At 38.4% G+C, this 23,597-nt stretch overlaps 1 protein-coding gene across 2 annotated transcripts; it reads left to right on the top strand.

Moving 5' to 3' along the window:
* Positions 1-804: 804 nt before the first annotated feature.
* On the top strand, positions 805-23,060 carry kdm2bb (lysine (K)-specific demethylase 2Bb). 2 transcript variants are annotated; one of them, XM_028024995.1, is made up of 21 exons: positions 805-1,212; positions 1,757-1,901; positions 2,048-2,126; positions 2,528-2,574; positions 4,025-4,203; positions 4,319-4,425; positions 4,630-4,723; positions 4,868-5,021; positions 5,436-5,551; positions 5,970-6,090; positions 6,660-7,066; positions 7,157-7,243; positions 12,221-12,451; positions 14,640-14,783; positions 14,885-14,971; positions 15,106-15,453; positions 16,243-17,288; positions 17,378-17,541; positions 19,985-20,146; positions 20,260-20,478; positions 21,055-23,060. In XM_028024995.1, exons 1-21 carry the CDS (start codon positions 1,168-1,170, stop codon positions 21,234-21,236), a joined length of 4,164 nt encoding a protein of 1,387 aa, XP_027880796.1. In that variant the 5' UTR covers positions 805-1,167; the 3' UTR covers positions 21,237-23,060. The 2 variants fall into 2 exon arrangements, with proteins under 2 accessions (XP_027880796.1, XP_027880795.1); XM_028024994.1 differs by having other exon boundaries at positions 15,097-15,453.
* The last annotated feature ends 537 nt before the right edge of the window (positions 23,061-23,597 follow it).

Genomic DNA, 23,597 nt, shown 5'->3' with positions numbered 1-23,597 from the left:
AAATTATATAATATAAGTTTCTTCTGGCACTTAATTTCAGTATGTCAGAATAATCAAAAGGAGTCTGTAGCTTCTGTCAACATTCTGTTGTGCATATGAAGTAAACACATTAATAAAAAAAATAAAGCAACTCTCAGACAGGAGTCAGCTCCTAATGTTCACAAAAAGGACTTGGTACATCAAGTCTGTTTGGTCATTGCAAACACATCACTTTGAGCTGCATTTGTGGAGGAAAGAGTTTAGCAACAAACATCATATAAAGGCTTAACTGTAGCTGTGAAAGATGAAAAGTTCAGAACTCTGAAAAAAAAGTGCCTCAGAAAGTCAGGTAGCACACACATATAAATTTATAAAACTTTGTTGAGGTGAAACATGAAAATATTTCTTCCACTTTTAACTTAAACTAAATTGATTTTGTTTTGGCATTGTAAGTACTGTGTGGTATGGAAATGAGGTGATATATAGCCACAAATGCACTACTCTAAAATTTGCAAAGCAAATATCTTACACTATGTTCTTTCATAGAGGATTTGGGACATGTTAGTTTGAAGTACAATAAAACAAAAATAAAACTAACCCATCCTTAGGAAAAGAGATGCAGACCAAAATCAGAAATGTAATAATTTCAGATTCAGTAATATCTCACTAATCCAAAAGGGAAACGAGTTAAAAAAAAAGGAATTTAAATGATTACAAAATGTTAGTATATTTCTTGATACGACACAACTTTATTTAGAACGAACAAAATGTTTTATTATCACCATCTAATTAAAAAAAACAAACAAAAAAAAAACAAGGTGTTATTTTAGGTGCCTGCAGTTTTACTCATCTATGTATGAAAAACATTTTAAAATAATCTTAAAAGTCTGTTTATTTAAAGGTGGTTAATTAAACTACACGCGTCCTCTAACGACGGAAGTAGCTTTTATGCGTTGTAAGCCGATGTTATGTAATGAATGTTTGCGGTTTGTAAAAACAGTGGAAAGCAGCGGAGTGACATGCCATGACGTTGTCCAACAATGTTTTGGTTCCTGACCATGACGTAAGACACAAAAACATGGTTCCCTTGTTTTGAAGCGTAAAAGGGTGCTAAGTGCCTCCTTAACTTTACTACGCATGAGGATGCTTCCCCGAAACTGAGAGGCTGGAAAACGACCCGAAGAGACGATGGCCCAGTCCGCGGAGACGTGTGCTGAAACTGGACGGAGGCTGGTGCGTAGCATCCGCCGCGTTAACGTTAGCTTGTGAGAAGAGAGACTGGGTTAGCTTAGCTAACGTTTGCAACTGAAAACATTGGGGGGTATTTGTCATGTCATGGAAGCTGGTAAAGTTTGAGGAAGACAATGAAAAGAACGGCGTATGCCGAATTGTAGAGACTACAACTTGTTTTTATTTGTGTAATACTCACCAAGCATTTGGAAACATATGTAAGACAAATTGTTAAAGACGGGCGATTAACTGGAAACAATTACAGTTATAACCAGCAGCTCCTTTCTCTTTCGATGAGCGTCATTAAACGCTCGCAGCGCGAGAAGTCACATTTTGCGATTGTGCTGCTATGGTAACCGAAGTGGCGCTACAAAAACTGAAATATTTTTACGCTTTAAAGTTAAGACACTAAATGAACGTTCAGTGACTCTTTACTATTTTTTAGTAGCCATCTGTGGAGAAGCGTGGGCCTTTTTAGGGATAAGCCAGTGGGCTTTTCACGCGTGTCTGTTTTTGTCATGTAAATAATGGCATTTTTCAATGGCAGCGCTCCATCTGCCGGAGGATGTACGACGAGAACGAGGATCTATCTGACGTTGAAGAAATTGTAAACATTAGAGGTTTCAGCGTGGAGGAAAAGCTTGCCAGTGACTGCTATAATTCAGAGTTTGTTCACTTAATGGAGGGCAGAGGTAAAAATTATGTCATACAACTTTATTATTCACTTGCAACAAAGTAAATGACCATTTGAATGGCAAAATATTGTCTTTACATCAATAAATATATGAAGAGATACCTACATGATTTGGAGTAAAACTGACTATATCCTGTCTTGCAGACTTCACTTATGAATATGTGCAAAGGGAGGCCCTCAGGATACCACTTATTTTTAAAGAGAAAGATGAATTAGGGATCAGGTAAGACGTTTTCTACACAAAACTGCAATTTTGTTACTACTGAGGTTCTTTTCACTTTCTCTTAAAGTGCTTAATTAAACTATTATTAACTGGACCACAATACACTTGCAGTAATTATTTAAAGTTGTTCAAATTCAAATAACACAACTCATTAAATATAAACAGATAATTTTAAAACAACTAAGGTGTATTTATATTTGCATTTGTAGTTATGCAGATTTTTCCAGTTGAAAAACAAACAAAATCTCAGCAGCATTATTGAGTATTTGTGTTCTTGTGCTTATTTCTTTTGAAATGACTGCTGCAGTATAGAAGTGAAGATCTAAATTCTGTCTCATTGTCAAACATGTTTCTGTGATAAGATCTGTTTTTATATTTTTACCATGTTTTTTTTTTTGCAGAATGCCTGACTCTGAATTTACAGTCAGTGAAATAAAAGGATTAGTTGGTAAGCAGAATGCCACGAATACCAACATATTCATACAGTATTAACAGATATCATGTTATATAATTTTTTTTAACTAAACAAAAAGCTCACTTGCTTGTAAAATTACCAGTCTAAATTTATTCTAAAGGACACATTAAATAAAAACCTCAGAATATATATATATATATATGTTTTTGGATTGGCCTAATAGTGCCTGACAGTGACAGATTTTGTAACACAGGATTATAAAGTCGTAGTGTCTTTGTACTTAAAGCAGGAAAATGTTGTTGCATGAAATTATTGGTTGTAAAAGATATTGATATATTTTAATGAAAATTATGGAGATATGTATATACAATTTTTAAGTATAACACAGAGATGAAATCTTATACAGGTCTCTGAACTGTGATAAGTTGTAGAACAATTCCCCCTCACTGCTATGATTGTGTTATTTAATTTTTTGCCATTCTCTTTTTAGTTTTTATCTTTACCTACAAATACATGATTACTTTAATTTTGAATAAATCAGCCCCATCTAGTGGGGACTCCTGTGAATGACACTTTGAGGAGCCCCTGAAGTGCTCAAATTCAAATGGAGCGATTCAAATGGAGCTCAAGTGATTCAAATTGGAGCAGATATACAGTACCCTCAACACACCTCTAGTAAAGATATGTAGAAGTGTTAATTACTTTTTTTTCCAGTTGCCTAATCTCACTTTGACAAAAAGGTTTGCAGTTTTTTGAAACTGAGCTTTGGAGGTTTGACCTATTTAATCATTACTCTCAGTGTGCTCTTTTGTTTGTTCCAGTTAAAGTTGTTCTTGACTTTTTAAGTATTAATTATACTAGATATATACATGCAAATTAAGAATATCAACTACATGCTGAATTGTAGCTGTAAGACACTGTCGCTTTTCATGAATTGGCATGTTTTCTTCTCTTTCCCATTTTTGAAGAGTGGCTCATTGAAATCAGCCTTTGTGTCACATCATATGTACTCCTGGAAAATCTGAAGTCATGGATTACTTAATAAGAATATTTAGATGCTATTATCAAATTAAAAATCTAAAATATAAATTAACAAAACTTCTTTGTTTTCTAGGTATTCTTTGAGATGTGAATAATTGAGGCCATGACCATTTTGTTAAAAGTAATTGCCCTTTAATTTGGGATTTTCCATCACTGAGTAAATATCTTTAAGTTGAAAGAGTGAGAACAAACTACTGCAATAAAAGCTGTGGAAATGATAATGATAAATTATCAGTATCATTGATAATGAGAATTGTCTTAATTCTGCTTCAAAATTCCAGCTTTTTTGTAAACCTTCAATAATCAAATTAAGAAAACGTAAAAGATTTTTGCCCAGATTGTAAGAAAATTACCTTTGTGGTATAATATCCTGTGTAATACCACAATTTGGAGCTTTTGTAATAAAGCCAATGATCAGTTGATTTGACCTGCTTTGTTGCAGGCAGTCGCAGGTCTGTGGATGTCATGGACGTGAGCACTCAAAAAGGCTCGGAAATGAGTATGGCTCAGTTTGTCCGTTATTACGAGACCCCGGAGGAAGAGCGCGACAAACTCTTTAATGTCATCAGCTTAGAGTTCAGCCACACTAAGCTGGAGCATCTCATCAAACGGCCCACAGTGGTAGGAAATGGATGGTGATATTGTGAAAATTTTCATAGGCGTTCAGAAGCCTCTATGAAGTTGACTGAAAACTTGTTACTGAGGCATAAACATTCAGTTTTAATTGTTTTTACAGGTGGATCAGGTTGACTGGGTGGACAACATGTGGCCTCCTGATCTAAAGCACAGCCAAACAGAAGCCACCAACATTATTTCAGAAATGAAGTACCCCAAAGTGCAAAGGTTAAACTTTGCTAATGTATTGATTGTAAATACTGCAAAGTATTTTCTTTACTGTTGTCCTCCTTGTTAGTTTCTTATAGTTGGAATGTGTTTTTTTCCAAGTGTAACTGTTTTTGCTGCCATCTTCTAAATAGTTAATATTTGTCTAATTTTTAATGATATTTTTTCCCCCTAGAATTAAGTATGATCTTATTTTGTTTTCAGGTACTGTTTGATGAGTGTAAAGGGCTGCTATACAGACTTTCACATTGATTTCGGAGGAACTTCAGTTTGGTATCATGTATTCAAGGGACAAAAAGTATGTTTGTGTTTTATCTTTATACCTAAACTATATTATACTCATACTTAAACTAAGATTTTGCAGTTTAATAAATGGTAGCCCCAGGTTTTTTAATATTAACCCAGTCCATTGCGGTAAAAGCCCAACACTTCTTTTTGTCAGGTATTCTGGCTTGTGCCTCCAACCCCACATAACCTTGCACTGTATGAGGACTGGGTCCTTTCAGGCAAGCAGAGTGACGTCTTCCTGGGAGACAGAGCTGATGGATGCCAGAGAGTGGAGTTGAAACAAGGATACACCTTCTTCATCCCATCTGGTGAGCTGACTTAGTTGTTTTTAAGGAGACAACAGGAAGAAGTTAGATACCAGATTAATTAAGGACACAAAGCCTTTCACGGTTACTTTGCAGTAAATGCAGAGTTCCTAGGGAAGTTGAAGAAGTCTTTAAAAGTTTGGGATTTAATTTGAATAGTAGTGAATCCTTATAGTCATGGTGTTTGCAGTTTACATATTTAAAGCCTGACCACTGTAAAATGGTAAATTGTGTATTTGTAGTTTAAAAACAGGCAAGAAAGAGTGAGATATTTAGAAATTTTATGAGTTTGGAAAAGTATGCCTTTTGTTAAAAAAAAAAAAGAAAAAGTTGTAGCAACCCTGTCCAATCATGAGTTTGGACAAATGTTGCCTTCCCTATTGTTTTGATTGTTTTTTTTGTTTTTTGTAATTTAAGGTTGGATCCATGCTGTTTACACTCCTGTAGACACACTAGTTTTTGGAGGGAACATTCTGCACAGCTTTAACATCCCCATGCAGTTCACTATCCACGAGATAGAAAACAGGACAAAGGTAGGAGTCTTCATGCTGGAAAGCATGGCAATACACCGACCTGCACAGGAAACTCTGCAATAGATTCATCTCAGTAAAAAGAAACATTTTGAGTTTATTTTACACTGCAAAAAAGAACTGCTGTCTACTGTTTACTGGCTTCTCCACAAGAAATTTAAACAGAATAGTTTCAAGCATTCAAGAAAAGAAATCACATGAAGACTTTCACCCGAATTCCCCAAGAGCTGTTCTGTCTCCTGTATCAGGATGCAACATAATGTGTTATTTCTATACATGTCCATGTATAAAAACAACATTTTGTATCTGACATCTCTGATAACCTTCACAAAAAAAAAAAAAAAAGCAATTTTGTAAAATGTTAGCAGTGTATAGCCAGTCTGAGTTTATGTAAGTATAAATTCCTTTATCCTCTCTTTAGGTTCATTCCAAATTCCGCTTCCCATTTTACTACGAGATGTGCTGGTATGTCCTGGAGCGATACCTGCACTGCCTGACCAAAAAGTCCTACTTTACTCACGAGATCCATAAAGAGTCTGTCGGTAAGAACTATTTCTTTACTACACCAAAGAAATAGAAAAATACAAAACATATGATTCAATGATATATAAACTGCTGAAAGCATGATTTTCATAGAACATATAAAGAAAGCTGGAATTCAAAACCTCCAACCTGTTTGGAGGATTTTTATCACACAGACTGAATACTAGCAGCTGGACTTTTTCTCATTATGTAAAGTGAAATCCACCAAGCAGGAAATCCTGCAGAAAAGAGGCTCTGCATCAAGTTGGAGTTTAATTTTAATTAAAAGAGAGGCTATCACGTCATTCTGCTTTTGAATTTGATGCCTGAAGTTGATTTTATTTTATTTTTGAAATAAATTGCTGTTGTCACAGTTATTGCCACATAGAATAGTTCTTTTCCTTAATAAATTTAAATCAACAAGGGAAAACCCATTGTCTTTACTTTATATTTGTCAATTATCTGAAAGATTTAGTTGTGGAGGTGGGAAGCATCTTTGCAAGGTGAAGTAAAAACAAAACCTTACTCATTTTTAGTGAAGTTTGACACGTTCTCGACAAGCGGTATTATTACCTCTGCTTACTTCTAGACTATGAGACAAAGATAAAAACAGAGAGTCCGTCGTCAGACTCCAGGGGCCAGGACATGAATGAGGACTCCTGTGGACCTGTAGTTACTGACGGCAACGGTGAAAAAACTGAAAGACCCTCTGGAGATGGCCCTTGCTCGCCTGACATCATCAAGGGCTCACTGCTCAAAGCTGCTTTATCTGTCGATTCGGAGGACAGCTGTAATCCTTGCCCAGCCTCTCTAGACTTCCCCAAAACCCCCTCGGATTCTCCAGGTTCTGAGGCTCAGAGCAAGTGGACTCACCTGACACAGCATGAGCTGATCGGGCTCAGGACACTGGTGGAGAAACTGGAATCACTCCCTGAGAATAAAAAATGTGTTCCGGTGGGAATAGAGAGCCCTCAGGCCCTCCTAGATGACATCAAGGTAGAAAAAACCCAAAACAAAACAAAAAAACCACTGAAACAATTACAGGAGTAGACATAAGACGGTTTGTTTTCCTCTTTGGCTGTTTAGGTTGTCCTGAAGGAACATGCTGATGATGACCCAAAATTAGCAATCACCGGGGTTCCTGTTGTGTTATGGCCTAAGAAAGTGTTAAAGGTAAGCAAAACAAACCAAATTTTGCAGAGAGTTTTAATTACATTGTTTCAGCCCTCTCTTACAGACGAATGAGCTGCAGGACGATGAACTTTGCAAAGTGGGAGTCAGTTTATGATGTTCTGGAAAATATTTTAAGTTCCGGTGTTCATCTGACTTTTCTTGGCTTAAAGATAATGGCTAAATGAAGATAATAATGTATGGAAGTTTTGTGGTTCTAAATTTAATGTAAAGGATTTAATCTTCAAGTTTTGTACTTTTGTAGGATACCCCAATTAGAATACAATTAAATACGTGGTCATAAACCTGTGGCTGGTTGTCAAAAGGAAAAAAAAAAATCTTTGTATTTTAAGTTTTTCCTAGGTTTGGTGTTTTACACGGGTTTTGACAGCCAGTCAGAACTGATCAGTCACATTTGTGTTACAAAAAGGTTAATAGTCTACAGAAGATTACAGTAGAAGCACTTGTTACTGCTCTTAAATTTGGGAATAAACATGTTTTTCCTCCTGTGAGTTCTGCATATTGGACATCTCAATCCGAGTCCAGAGGGTGACAACGATCCTTAAAAAACCTGTAGGCACTTTGTACACTGTGGGTGATCACAGAAGGCAGGCAATTTCTGACAGGATAATTTTGGTGATGTCCAATCTTGAAGGGAAGTTGAGCAGAACCAGCAAGTGAATGGGAAACTCAGAATATTTTCCATAAAAAGCATGATAAAAAGTTCTTAAAGTGGACGGTGGTGAAGCAGCCTCTGCCAGCTGTCGTTGCCTGTTAGAGAATGTGACCAAATCTCGTTCAGCTCTCCTAAGGATCTTTCTAAACGTCGAAATGAGGAGCATTGTTGTGATGACGTGTTGAAGGCGGAGTGTCAGAAAGACACTGCCTTTTTAAGAGCAGACGCTTCTTAAAAAGACAGTGACCAATTTCCAGGCATCAAATTGCAACGTTAAATTTCCTTTAAGTCAAGTTTGATATATACTGCCTTTTTATAACAACTGAAGGTAACATAGTTGCTTTATTGTGCCTTGAAAATACATCATACTTCCTGTCTAATGTGTAATTAATTTATGTTAATCTGTGATATGTAAAAACAAAAGAACCCCTACATTTATCTTAACAATAACAATGTCAGTATTGTCTTCATTTTCTTATCGGAACACCTTATAGTAAAAATTACCTACAAGGATAAGGGCTTATGCAGGTACTTGTTTTGAATAGTAGTTGGCACATCAGACCTTAAGCTGCTAGGGAAAGTATTATTTATGCGTCTCGAGATAATTGCCATATAAATGTTTGGTCATAAAGTTTCTGCTGGTCTCATCAAGCCTCTGGATCACCCCGCCACCCACTTGCTGTCCCTTGAAAGGCCAGCTGCTGGTCCCGGGGCCTCTTTGTGTTTGTCTTTTGTAATGAGATGCCATCTGGCTCTATTGGTTGTGCACAAGCCTGCTCTTTTCTCCTTATGATGCGCAGAATGAATATGACAACACTTTTGCCGCTTCCTCTTTTCTCATTGGACCGAGGCGTACACCCCCAGTTCATATTCTGATGCTCAGCCGCCTCCCATTGGCTCAGCGCTTTGCAGCAACACCCCTTTGCTTCCATGGAGCAGATCCATATTAATGAGGGAGAATTGTGCTGGGGTGAGTGAGTGTGTGTGTGTGCTTCCTACATCTGCTTGTGGTATTGTGAAGCTTTAGAGCAGGAGGGAGGGCTGTAGGCCTGACAGCAGTAGCAGGAGTAGAAGGAGGAGGAGGAGACTGCAGCCATGTCAGTTTGCTATGAGCTGGACGGCATCTGAAAACAAGCCATGGCCATGTCGCTGAGCGCTGATGATGAGGACTACGACTCAGACTCTGAGCAGGTTAGCACACTGACGCCCTGCAGGCAGGCAGGCACACCGAGCCAACTGGAGGAATGTTTTGTGTTTACGCTTGTGTGGAACATCACAGAGCAGTGGGGAAATTGAGCTTGTTTGAGACAAAAGCGTGGATTCAGTCTGCCCTCAGTGCTCAGTCTTTGATTCGAATCTTCTTTATAGTTTTCTTATGTGTGTTTATTGCAGAGAAGATAATTAGTGTTTTTTTACTGTTAAAATTTTTTGGCGGTTGCCTTATGATGCTGATTCATTTCGGATTTAGTGGCCTGACTGTGAAAATATTGAACTCTGTTAATATTTCAACATGTGTTATATTATTGCACCCATTTGCATGGGTATAAATGGTAGCTGGATCTGTGAAAGAAGTTGCTTGCAAATTTTTGTTGATGTAAATAATTTTTCTACTCCACTGCTCACCTCAGCGCCACACTCCTCCCTCACTTAAAATCTGTGACCGCATTTGAATGAAACAAAACACTGAGCGCTGATGAACGAGTCCATCTTGTTCTGCTGTCAAGTAGAACAAGTCACATGACCTTTCCAAAATTGATTCCAGTCATTTGCACCCCCCCCCCCCCCACACACCCCCTCACACACCTCCCCACGCACACACATGCGCGCGTACACGCACGACTCCCCCCCCCACACACACACACATTCTTTCAGTCAGTAGCCTTAAGGCCAAAATTGTTCAGAGGGTGATTCGGGCTCTGAAACGGAAACTTTAGGAACAATTTGAGCAACTTGTGTTGAATTTAGTGACATCACCTACAGGTTTTAAATGTTGCTATCACAGCACTTTATTTTTGGTCGTTTATTCCAGTATATGTTGAAACTGTTATAATCTAAACCAAATTTTGCAAAGATTTTATCAACTTGTTCTTTTCTTTGAACCTCTACTGTTGCTATAAGATCATTGAAGTTTGTTGTTGCCCTTAGGTTTTTAATTGTCTGTATATGTTTTATGTTTGTTGTCATTATTTGTTTTACATTGACGTGTGTGTTCAACTTAATGACCATGGAGTTGGTCATTTCATTAATCGTAGCAGCTGTTCTACTAAAATGTTTCCCAGCAGAATAAGCTCTCAAGAAATTGCTAACTAGTCAGATTTTCTTGTATTTTTATTGTTGATAAAGACTGAACTATAACCTGTTTGTAGTTTGTCAATAAAATAATAAAAATTGTTATTATTTTTCTGCTAAAATCTAAATAATTCTCTGTGCATCAGCTATTTCTGCTGACAGGACACAAGAAGGGATCAGTCTGTCTCCTAACATGCCTCTTGAACTCGTAGTTTATTTACCTGCAATATGCTGTGATCATTAGATAAGTAGCTGCTTAATGTCTATCTGAGTATTTGTCAGACTGTAACTGTTCAGGACTTGGTCTCTGTTGCTTGGTTATCTGGTCCCTCCCTCTTGTTAATCCCCCTAAAAAACTCCAGGGAAGATTGCACCCCTCTTCCCCCAGTTCTTCAATATCTCACATTAATCCTGTCTGCCAACCACATATCTGACTGTCCGTGTCAGTCTGTTTCATGGCTGCTGTAAATTATCATTATGTGCCCAAAATTTACCACACTCACTTTTTTCCCCTCTTGGAGGCTCTCTAGTTACAGTCCTCATTGGTTACAAGTGTGTGTGTGTCATACACTGTTCTGTTAGAGAACGGGACGCGGCTGTTGCTATGCTGACACCAGAAAAATCTGCACTGCCGATGTAGCTGAAGGAATCCAGGCTTCGTCTCCAATAGCTGCAGTGTTTTTCACCTCTTGCTCTTATTTATTTATCCCCCCATTCTGCTGCTCAGTGTCTCATGCGTGATGGTGGGGAGCATCGAGCGGATTTTCTGATTAAAAAGAACAACCACTGAGCCGCCAAAGGAGGAGAATTACAGCACAGAAACAATAATGGTCAAAGATTTATAATCTCCATTGGCCAGATGTTTAAAATAGAGCAGAGATTATTATGAGTGCATGCCTTTATCAGTCTGTGTGCTCTGGAAGACAGAACAATGTGTCTTCCTCATGCAGCATGTGTGAAATGTGGCTGTGAGTGTAGCTTCTCTTTGAAGAAGAAACATGCAAGGCAGCGAGAGGCTAAATTTGGATGGTGCCTTCAGGGACATTTTTTGATGTGATGGTTTGTTCTTCTGTTCAGTCCTGTAAGAGGCATGGAATATGTGTTTAAAACCAGCCCCATCTGGTCAGGTTTGTTTTCTGTGGATAAATATTAATGCATATCATCCCTTTATTTCTGTGGACATTGAAATATTATCCTAGCAAGGGATAGCGCAAAAAAAATAAAATAAAAATGCTGTTCAGCACTTACATCATCTTATTTGAATATTAGATTTGCAGTTATGCAGTGCTTTCCGAAAGGTTTCACACATCTTAAGCTACTTCATGTTTTAAATATTACAGCCTCAAACTTCAATGTATTTTACTGGGATTTCACGTGAGAAAAAGGAACTTTTTCAGAATTTTGTTTGGTACCTAGACCCAAATTATTTGAGAATATGTGGCAAGATTAGAGACTTTCCACTCAGTTTGAACAACTTTGAGCTACTTTGCAAATTAAATAGACAAATATTTTAGTTTCTTCATGTCTAATACTGGAGGAGACACACCCCATTAAGATTAAGACTTAATTGTTGCAAAACATGGTTCTACAAAGTAGTGAGTGAAAGGAATTAAACACAAATGCATGCTACATTTTTAAAATTATATAAGTTTATGGTCTATATATAGTGTTTGGTTTAAAAGTAACCAAACATGGAAAAACTTAAAGTAGTATGAACATTTTTGCAAAGGAATGTAGACCTTAAATGTACTAATGGGCTTTACTGTACCTGTTATGATATTTTCTTAATGATGTATTCTTTGTAACGTACTGAGACAATTAGATATTAATTATTAATTGTAAAGCTTCTTTGTTATCTCTACATTGAAGTGATTAACCTTGGAACTTATATCCCGTATGATTCACTGCAGGCTTCATGTTGAGCAGCGTGACACCAACAGATACCACCAAAGTAAAACTACTGCTTAATTTTTTTGTCAATCCGCTCGTCACTGTATCCCTTTTTGCCCTTTTAGCCCCGGCCTCCCAACCGGCCGAAACCTAAGATGGCAGCGTCTCCTGCATCAGCAGTCAAGCTGTCGGCCAGCCGGGGAACGTCTGGTGCCAGGAGAAGAAGGACGCGTTGCCGAAAGTGCGAGGCGTGTCTGCGGACGGAGTGCGGAGAGTGCCACTTCTGTAAAGACATGAAGAAGTTTGGAGGGCCGGGGCGAATGAAGCAGTCTTGCATCATGAGGCAGTGCATTGCTGTGAGTACAGGATGCTGGGAGCGCTCGTTTTTATTTAGAGATGATGTTTGGCTCGCTAGCTTTCTGAGTGATGTGACACAGTTAGCAGCAGTTTTATATCCGTTTGATAAATAAGTAAGGGTAATCAACCCATCTTTGCATAAAGACTGATAACAATTAATTGGAGAAATGATAAAGACAGATGGATGAGCATGTTGTGAGAGGCTACTGGTTGGCACAGCATTAGATGCTTGGCTGTTTTATGTAGAGGTGGCCCATTAAATATGAAGAATACCTATAGTTCTTGGTTCACAGGTATATTTTTGTGTCATGACTTCCTCAAAGGCTTCTTGAGGAGTGTTTGGTGAGGTGCTGTTTGTATGTTTCAGAACCATGGACAGAGAAATATATACAAACTGGGCTCGTATCTGCAGCTTAGACCAGTTTTCTAAGACTTTTTAGTTTCCAACTCACTAAATAATACTTTCAAAAATTTATGACATTGAGTATTGCTTTTTGAAGGATACACATGCTTCTAATAAGCCTCTTAGACTAGAGCAAAATGACATCACAAACAGCTACTGTTCTGCTGTTTTAATCTATCTATGACTACTGTAAAAAAATCTCTTCTTATTATGGCAAAATATGTGCTATTAGCAATAGTTTTAGAATAAACGTGGTTAGTATGCAGCTTGGGAATGTCTGCAAGAGTTTAACATTTAATTTAAAGGATTTTATGGATCTGACTAAATATAGAGGAAGAAATTAAGAGAATGGAAACATTTGTCAGACTTTATTCCCTATCCTATGGTCATTGTTGTATGAGTCTATCTGTCTTTTTTTCCTGCTTAATTAAAGGCAGACCTTTAGGAAAACATCTGCGTTAAAAAACGTTTTGTATCTATATTTTTTTAAATAGGTCAAAATAGATGGAAAAAAATCTTCTGATTTGAGCCTGGAAAAGAATAGAATGTGGTAATGAAAAGTGTATATGAAACCTGAATCAATTTTAACACTCAAGTTTTGGAGATGCTTCACTCTCGGCACCTCTACTTTAAATGATCTCACTGGCTGAGATGAGTCACAAGATTGTGTGATCATCTCAGCATTGTTCCAAATCACCCACAGACCACAAAAGCCTTAGTTTGTTTTCTGATGATGCATAATTGTGTGTACTTAACCACAACATTTCTAAGGCGAAGCACAAGGGTGGCAACAGCCTGTTGTCTGCCCAAACCTCTGCCCCAGGTTTGGGCAGAGTTTCCCAATCCTGGTCCTAACGACACACTGACCTGCAGGTTTTAGATATTTCCCTGATTCAACACACCACATTCAGACGATTGCAACTCAGCAAAACCCTGTTACCAGCCATCAACTGAAATCATGTGTGCTGAAGCAGGGGAATGCCTAAAACACGCAGGACAGTGTGTGTCTTGAAGACCAGGGTTTAAAAAACATGGCTGCAGGGAATGTTCAATAACAGGCAGAAAGGTTAAGTTTTGAAATGGTTAGGAAAACGTTTTTAATCAAGAGTTTAACAAGCTTAAATTCATTACCAGTAAACAATTTAATACATGGAATCATTTTTAATGATAGTTTTTTTTTTTAGAATAAGTTAGACTGAATTCAGAGTTCAGTCTGAATTGCAATTGAAATAATGGTCAAAATTAATAAATAAAATATAAAAGAAAGAACAGACTATACTTCTCACATGTTTATTCTTTATGTCAACTCAGTATTTTTTGATGCTCTACTTTTTTGTAAGAAGACAGTAAAATAAACTTGTCATTTCGATCTCTCCTGGCACTTTAACACTGAGTCTCATTAACCCAGCTGCACTTACAACATTCATACATTTATATGTAGATTGGTGGGCAATTTGGAGTTACCTTAATGTGTTAGTGGGGAGGGAGCCCACAACTTCTTCTTCCCACAAAGCCACATGATGCTGCCCTTGTTTGTTTTTTCTTACCAGGTTTGGTTTGGTCTGCTTTAGGTTTTGTTATTTTCTGCCACATTTTTGTTACTACTTTATTGCACTGTTATTTGCATAACTTCCTTACATCTTTTGGTTGGTTTCTAAGCTTGTCTTACTCTTCACAAAAAGCTTTTATTCCAAGAGTCACTAAAAACATACATACAAAAATGTAATTTCTGTATATTAACACAGACAGATGTACTGATTATCTCTTTGTATGGGTTTTCTCAGCCGGTCCTGCCCCACACAGCAGTGTGTCTTGTCTGTGGAGAAGCTGGAAAGGAAGACACAGTGGAGGACGAAGAGGAGAAATTCAACCTGATGCTCATGGAGTGCTCCATCTGTAATGAGATTGTTCATCCGAACTGTCTCAAGGTAAGCTGATCAACATCAGTATGATCAAATATAAACACTGTAAACAATATCCTTTTCATGCTATGGACAGCTGTCAAACAATAAATTCTGATTTCATTTAGGTTAAAGATTCGAGTGGATTAGTCAATGATGAGCTGCCAAACTGTTGGGAGTGTCCAAAGTGTAACCATGCAGGAAAAACTGGGAAAGTAAGCATCACTGTGGACTAGATTCCGTTTATGTTAATTTGATCAATTTGCAAAACAGCTAAATTTATCTGCACACGTCAGAGCCAGAGAAATAAAGTTGTCCTCTCTTTTCTTCCAACCTTTTGGCCACAAAGCAAAAAAGGGGGCCAGGATTCAAGTACGCATCGAACCTTCCTGGCTCCCTTCTCAAAGAACCGCGCTTAAACCGAGACTCAAAGGACGAGCCCGAGTCGCTGCCCCCACCGCCGCTGCCGGTGGTGATGGCAACGACACCTGTTACCCCACTGATGACCTCGTCTGCTGTGAAAAGAAAAGCGGAGCGGGAAGTAACCTTGAAGAAGAACGACGAGGAGCCTCCAAAGAAACGCCCGCCCCTGCTAGCTCTGGATAGCTTACCACGAACACGGCTTGAAGATAATCCATTAAGGAAGAAAAGGAAACTGTTTGATACGAATGATGAACCCATTATGTTGAAAAAGAAGGTAAGACCCTTATTTTTTTTTTACTAACCTTTACATATATTATTATTAAAACATGCATTATATTTAATATTAATGTGCTGGAGTTCTAAAGGATTGACTCCTTTATTATATAATTTGATAGATTTGTTTTAGAGCTGTAAAGTAACACTTTTCACTACTGCAGCTGACAAAATCCATCATCTTTATTATAACAGTGGTAATGATGTTATCTATAACAGCGGTTCCCAAATGTCCCATGTCTTGGCTCTCCAAACAGCATTAGCTTCTCGTTGGGGACCCTATTTCCAAACTAACAGACTGCTACAAAATATGTAAAGAAATATTGACTTTTGAAAGGTTCTTTTCTCACTTTTATTCACTATTCGAAAATTATTACATTCATTTAGCATTAATGCTGCTTCATACCTTCTGATTTTACTTGGCCAGGAGTTCTTAGGGTTTTCTGCAGCGGTGTCCTCCACAGCAGGGCTAGATGTTGCTTCTTTAGATTTGATATAACGGTCATAAATGTACGAAACATCTATTATGTCTCTGTTGTGAGTGAAAGACAGTGTATGATCCTTATTTCAACCAGATGAGGAAACTAAGTAGCAACATGTGGGTAAAATTTCAGTAAATCCATAGTGAACTTTTGTTTTTATAGTAAATACTGATTAAAAATTGACTGAAATATCTGGACATTTACATTTAGGAAAAGTAATAAAGTTTGATATAAATTTGTGGGAATCCTTTGTAGCTGTAGACTAACTGTGATTGCATTAAAATGTAACTTTCTCTTCTCTTTCTTAGAAAAAGCTTTTAAAAGCAGATGATCAATTTAGTCTGAAGCCTTTGCAACAAATCAAGACAGAGAACGATCACAGGGAGGAAGATGAGGGACACTGGGATCATGAAGAAGATATTTTATCCTTGAACCAAATGCATTTTAAGAGGAAGAGTCAGTATGGCGATGAAGGCCAGGATGAGGACTCAGAGGAAGAGGAGGCTGCAGCTAAAGAGAGAGATGACAAAACCAAGGCACTCGTGAGTCCCCTGCTAAGAACGTCCTCAGCCAGAGAAGGTGACCACTCATCCTCCAACTCTCCCAGAGCCGGACCGAGCAGCGAGACAGGAGATGGCCAGGATAAGAGCTCTGGTCCGCTCAAAGCCCGCCATCAGCGCCAACGTCTTCCAAACAAAGGACCGAGCAAAGAGTTAAGCCAAGAGATCCTCAAGATGGAGGATTCTCTGAGCAACCAGAAGCACAGCGCGGAGAAGATGGAGAACAACGGTCATTATCGCAGGCCATTCAAAAATGAAGATTTTATAGCCAATCAGAACTGCAAACCTATAAAAACTGAAGAGACTCAGAATCGTAGAGCTCCTAAGCTGGAGGACAGTGTGGCCAGCTACCACAGACAGCCGCTGAAAACCGAGGACTGCTCGAGCAACCAGAATCACAGCCCAGTAAAGCCAGAACCAGGGAGCGAAGCGGATGAGCAGAAACCGAGATGGCCGCTCAGCAACGGCAGCAGTGACCTGGGTGACTGGCTGCGACACAGGGGTCGGGAGGTCAATGGGATGCCGCACGGTTACTCTCCTCTTAGCTGGAACAGAAGCGTGCCGATTACACCGATATGTCCGCGTCCGCTCCCCCGCCGGTCGCCTCCGAAGTGCGTTCAAATGGAGCGCCACGTCATTCGACCCCCTCCCATCAGTCCCCCACCTGACAGACTGCCGCTGAACGACGGGGAAGCCCACGTGATGCGTCGGGAGGCGTGGATGAAAGTGTTCAGTCACCTCCCTCACAGGGATCTCTGCGTCTGCATGCGTGTCTGCAGAGCGTGGAACAGATGGTGGGTATGAGACAAACTGTCCTGCTGGAAACTTCCAAACGGGAATGCGCAGCGAACTCACAGATCGCGTCTTTCCTGTCACAAACCAGGTGCTGCGATAAAACCCTGTGGAAGCAAATCAGCCTGAACCGCTGCAAGTCGATAACGCCTCTGATGCTGAGCGGCATCATCCGGAGGCAGCCGGTAGCTCTGGACCTCAGCTGGACCAACATCTCCAAAAAACAGCTCAGCTGGCTCATCAACAGGCTTCCTGGTAAGAGGATTTCATTGGAGTATAAAACTTAAGGATCTTTTTTGAGAAGACTTTCAATCTGTGGCATGTTCTGCATGCCACGGCAGTTAGTAGGAAGGTGTCAATAGAGAATGGGTGTTGAAGCTGAACCAACGCTGTCACACCTCAGATATCCGAGGAGACAATCAAGCCATGAAAAGAAGGGATTTGTCAAATTTTATCCTCTCAGCTGGATATACTTGTAACTAACTTACAAGTATATTTTCAGAAAGATATTGGAACTTGTTTTAGTTAATAATACTTAATATTTGCTCAAAAAACTAGACTAAAAATACTTGGTAAGATTTTGTGGTTTTGTAGTGTATAGGTGTCCGATTAGGAGAAATACATTGATGAACAAAAGCAGATGCAGATATTACTGAGCCTGACACAAATTTTGTGTATTTTGTTCACGTGAACGATTTTAACATGTAGAACATGTCCCTTTGGTTCTACAATTCCAGGTGTATGCTGGTGTTTGCCCCGTTATCTCATAGGACTCACTTGTATGATTTGCATGACAAAAGTCATAGAAATCTTGCTTGTAGTTGTGAACTATGATCTGAAAGCGGCTAAAATCTGCAGTGATTTTATAGAATTGTAAATGAAACCAAAGTCAGACTGCATTTCTCCTCCTTTCTCCTTAAAGGTATTGCTCAGACGCTCTTCAGTTTTTTCATATATTTTCCAGCTGCATTGTGTCGCAGCAGGTAGCATTGTTGCCAACAAGAAGGTCTTGAGTTTGAATCCCAGCCTGTGGTCTTTCTGCATGTTTGCATGTTGTCTCTGGGTACTCCAGCTTGCAAAACACACAACTCTTGGGTTAGGTGGTTTCTCTAAATTGCCCTTAGATATAAGTGTGTGTGGTTGTCTGTCCTGTGTGTCTCTGTGATGAGCTGGCAACCTGTCCAGGGCGTGTCCTCGCCTCTCGACAAATAAACCCTGGACAACGGCACCAGCTGTGCTAATATCCGGGAAGGACAAGCACGTTCAAACAATGAATGGATGTCCACACCTGGTTTAACTTGTATATACAAAACTCCTTACAGTAGCTCATTAAACATTTGTCTTGAACTGAAGATAAATTGTGGCCTACCCATTATGTTAGTAAATCACATTTTAGTTAAACTGTGCAGACTACAGAAGAGGGGAAACAAATGATGGTTCATACTGTGTCCATTTTTGCTTTCAAAAATGCTGCACTCCGTCAGTGGAGCTCCTGACTTTGTACCATGCATAAGCATTTTTTGCAGACTCAGAGAATTGAATAAATGGAACCAGGAATGGGATTTTATTCATGAAATGTGTGCTTTCATGAACGCCTCTATAATCTTATCAGTGAAGCCTCAAACATGGTTAAGACTATGTACTGTGAACCTCTGCAACATTTTTATTAATATAAACATAAATGTGATCAACTACACTGGTACACACCTGAATAACTGGGAGTGTACTGATATACAGTTCCTTGCAGTAGTATTTTGTCCACATTTTGTCATGTTATTATCACAAACTTTAATGTATTTTATTTGGACTAAAGGACAAAGCAAACACACAAAAGAAGCTAATCTGGTCAGACGAGTCAAAACCAAACACTCCATATAAATATGAACACACCCTGACTACAACAGACTTGTTTTCCAAGGATTTTTAATAGATAAAAATGAAGTGTGTGCAAATTTGGCAAAGACCCCAAAACACTTGCTGTTGTAATTAAAGCGAAAGGTAGAATGCAAATGGATATCACAATTTTCAGATTTTATTTATATAAAGAAGTTTGAAAAGTGTGTATTTTTGCCTTGTTTTACGTTGATCTTGCACTCAAAATCCAAATAGTATACATTTAAGTTTGTGTTTGTAACAGTTGTGTTGTCAAAATGCGAAAAACCTCCAGGGATGTGATTGTTGTGTAAAGGCACTACAGGATGTGGGCATGGCAAAAAGTTGTCAAATAAAGAAGATATAAAACTTCACCTTGGTGCCTCAGTGGATAAAAACAATACAAAACTGGCAGAGAACAAGTTGACGAAACTTACAGTGGCTGTCCAGGGCCTCTTCAGTTATGCGCAAGGAAAAAATGTACCAAAAAGAAGCCAACTGAATTTTTAAATAATCTGAGAAGAGAACTTATCATTATTGTAAATGCTTTTTCTTATGAAGGCAGTCAAATAATGTACTTCATAAAGCAACTTTGTTCAAACCTTTTACTATTTTACTGCAGAAAGGTTTTCCTTTATGAATCGCATAATAGATCACTGTTATACAGCAAGTCTACCTAATGTGCATGTGAGCTGGTTTACAGAGGAAATCCTAACAATGTCTTCAGACTGAATCTTCAATATGCAGTGTATTTTTCTCTACCTGCAGGAAAACAAGATGAGGTGTTCAAAATGTAACTATATATTTCTAAATTCTTGCCCTGCAGGTTTGCGCGTGTTGCTCCTGTCAGGTTGCTCTTGGGTCGCCGTCTCGGCCCTGTGCACCTCCAGCTGTCCTCTGCTGCGAACGCTGGACGTTCAGTGGGTCGAGGGCCTGAAAGACGCCCAGATGAGAGACTTACTGTCGCCCCCGACAGATAACAGGCCAGGTATCAACACTTCTTAAGAAATCAGTTGCACAGAACCATCTGAATATCCTTGCTATCGTTGCCAAACCTAATCATTTCCCTCAGATTTTGAAGTTCCTTTTATTATGTTCCAGGTCAGCTGGATAACCGGAGTAAGCTGCGTCACGTGGAGGAGCTCCGGCTGGCTGGACTGGACATCACCGACACGACTCTGTGCCTCATCATCCGTTACATGCCTCTGTTATCGAAGCTGGACCTCAGCTACTGCAACCATGTCACTGACCAGTCTGTGAACATCCTGACCGCTGCAGGGACAACCACCAGAGACTCGCTCACTGACATCAACCTGTCAGGTACCAGAATCTCTCTTTTACAGGCTGGAAATCTCAGTTTACTTCACATGTGCAGTTCACTGGTGTGCTACTATTATTGACATCACTAACATTTATGATGAAGGAAATGTAAATTAAGCATTTTCTTTTATCATATCTGCTAGTTTAGTTTAGTTCATCAATAAGTCTAGAAAGTGACATCTTGGGATCACCAAGTTTTAATTAAGCAATATCTTTAAACCAGCTAGTTATTTGGAATATATGCCAGGAAGTAACCTCTTTTGTCCTACCATCACAAAAATAAACATAAACATTAATTGTGTTGAGTTTTCTAGTAATAAATGATCATCAGAATGTGTGAATAAGCACCCTTGGCAAACTGTTTTGTACGGTGAAAGTTCTGTAATGCTGTGGGCCTGTATCTCCTCTAAGGGTCTTGGGAACCTTGTAACCTTTAAAATACATGGAGATATTAAATACAGATCTAGCCTTAAAACTAAAATCAGGTAATCACAAGACATGCACAGATATCCTTCATGTCAGAACACTTCTGCACCTTTTTCTGATTTCTCACCTTGTGCCTCCCTCCCTTTGCAGTCTGTAACAGGGTCACCGACCAGTCGCTGACCTATTTCAAGCGCTGTGGAAGCATCTGTCACATCGACTTGCGCTACTGCAAACAGGTGACCAAGGAGGGGTGTGACCAGTTCATCGCTGAGATGTCAGTCAGCGTTCAGTTTGAGCTAATAGAGGACAAACTGCTGCAGAAGATCAGCTAGGATCGGGAGAGACTGTGATAAAACTACCGTCCACTTGGAGGCAGCAGACGACTTTGTGATAGAGACACAGAACTGACACACGGACGGTAAATACATCTGAAAACTGATGTGCTGCTGAGCCAGAATGTAAAAATGGAGGTCTTGTCCAGCTATGGCAATATTACATTCAATGTTTTTGTTGTTGCTCCTGTTTATGACTTATTTATTGATAAACTGTTTGCATATTCTATCACAGCTATCCCCTGGTGTTTATAGACTATTTTGCTCTAATGCAATAACCTTTGCATTATAAATCACTATTTTTGTATCAGAAAGTTTTTCTTACATTTACGTGCAATATAAAATGCACCAGTATAATATCATATTGCCAAAACAAGGGGAAAAAAAGATAATCAGTTTGCATTGTTGTTCAGCTCTGTGGAGTTAAGACAAAAATCAGTTGTTGGAAGGTAATTAGTGTTTGTGCGGTTGTTTTTACACTTTATTGAATGTGCCTGGATCTGTTTTTTTTTTTTCTATTAGATAAAGCTACTGTAAAAAAAAAAAGTTTTCCAATATAAAGACCATATTTGGATCAGGTACTGTACCTGTGTGTATGTTTCAAAGCTTAAAACTTATTTGCACTCATGAGGTACACACGAATACATGAATGTATTCCTACATACGCTATGTTGTACAGTGTATAAAGCCTATTTTTTCAACACTAAATGTTCTGCTGAGTAATTTTACTGCCTGCTTGCATTTCACTCGGTTGCTCTGCATTAAGACGTCAGTGAGCAGTTGCCTCTTTGCCATCTCTCTTGCTGGTGCTTTCTAGACGAAAGCGTTTTAGCTCTGCATGCAGCAAAGAAATGTTTACATCCATCTTTAGATTTAATAATATTTTAACATTACTAAATCTAGGCCTTAGTGGAGCCCCTTAGGTTAAAATAAGCAGTGCTGAATCATATTAATCTGCCAAGTCTGAAAAAATAGAAGGGAAAGTAATTTGTCTAAAGTATGTATAAAACCGTCATATTAAATAAAAAACCAACAAGGAAGTTTTTCATTCATTTTTGTTCCAAAATTGTGATTATTCTGCATTTCAGCATTATGGGAGATTTGGTTTCCATCTGCTGCAGTTGAGGCTTTTAAATAAATAAATATTCTGTCTTCTGCTAAATTTATGACAGCCAAGCACATTGGTCTGAGGATAAGTTTCAAGGTTTTACTTTATGACTAATGGCATGATATCTTTTATTTTTAACACAAAGACTAGAGACGCATTACCATTTATCATGTGGGAACAGATATATTAACAAAATGCTTCTTTATTTGCAACATTTCACAGAAGTGTTTTTAAGTTTGTTTTTGGTTTGTAACACTGAACAATTTCAGTTTTCATGAAAAATGTTTTTTGTTTTAAATGGTTCTCCTTTTGTGGAAAGATTTTGTTTTTATAAAATGTCAGTCCATGTTTACAGTTTAGCAGCATTACTTTTAAAGATTCATTTTTTAAAGACTGTCTCTGTGAGATTTTTTGTATATTACCTTAGATCAGTCTATCTGTTCAAAACATACATGTAAATCTTATAGAAAATCTTTGAGATATTAAATTCACTATGAACAATGAGCTCTTCAATTTTAATTTTTTTCAAAGGTTTCACATATCATGTGTTGAATGTCATACATTAACTTGGGAACAGTTATTCATGTATTTGTTTTATTTTATTTTTTTACATAGGACTGGGTTGGTGAGGGCAGCATATTGTCTATTTTTGTATTTATTAAGATGATGACATAAACATTTGTTTGACATAAATGAAAGCAGGCATAAATAATCAACTCAAACTTGTGCACCAATTTTTTTTTTTATATTGACGTTTGATTTAACGCCGATAATTAAATGGACTCTATATGGAAATGAAGAGCAGACTTTAAACCTTGTGGTTTGTAATACTGCATTTTATTGAATCTAATAAATCCTTTTTTATCTCCTGTTAACCAAAATAAAAAGGTTCACCATTCAGAATATAAATATCTGTGAATATGAGTGTTCTCCCAGTCTGATATCACCATAGCTGCCCGTGAATGACATCTTCGACAAACAGCAGCTTCAACAACAGGACCTACAGAGTTACAGTGCTCCGTACAGCGGAAATGGTGTTCAACAGTTTCAGATGTTTGGACCTGGTGACAGAAACACGCCAAACAAAGAGAGAGAGATGGTGACGCAGTGAGAAAACATTCTGGAAAATTCTCAACCCTCTCTACTCAGTGGAGTTTTTCTTTTTTGTTTAAAAAAAAATCATATTTCTTACAAGAAAACATCCATAAGTTATCAATGAACAACGGAAGCTACGTATGAGATCTATTCAGTTT

Source organism: Xiphophorus couchianus, chromosome 8 (assembly GCF_001444195.1).
Source record: "Xiphophorus couchianus chromosome 8, X_couchianus-1.0, whole genome shotgun sequence".
Classification (NCBI taxonomy): domain Eukaryota; kingdom Metazoa; phylum Chordata; class Actinopteri; order Cyprinodontiformes; family Poeciliidae; genus Xiphophorus; species Xiphophorus couchianus.
Note: the sequence above shows the minus strand (reverse complement) of the source record. Positions and strands in the feature narration are given on the sequence as shown.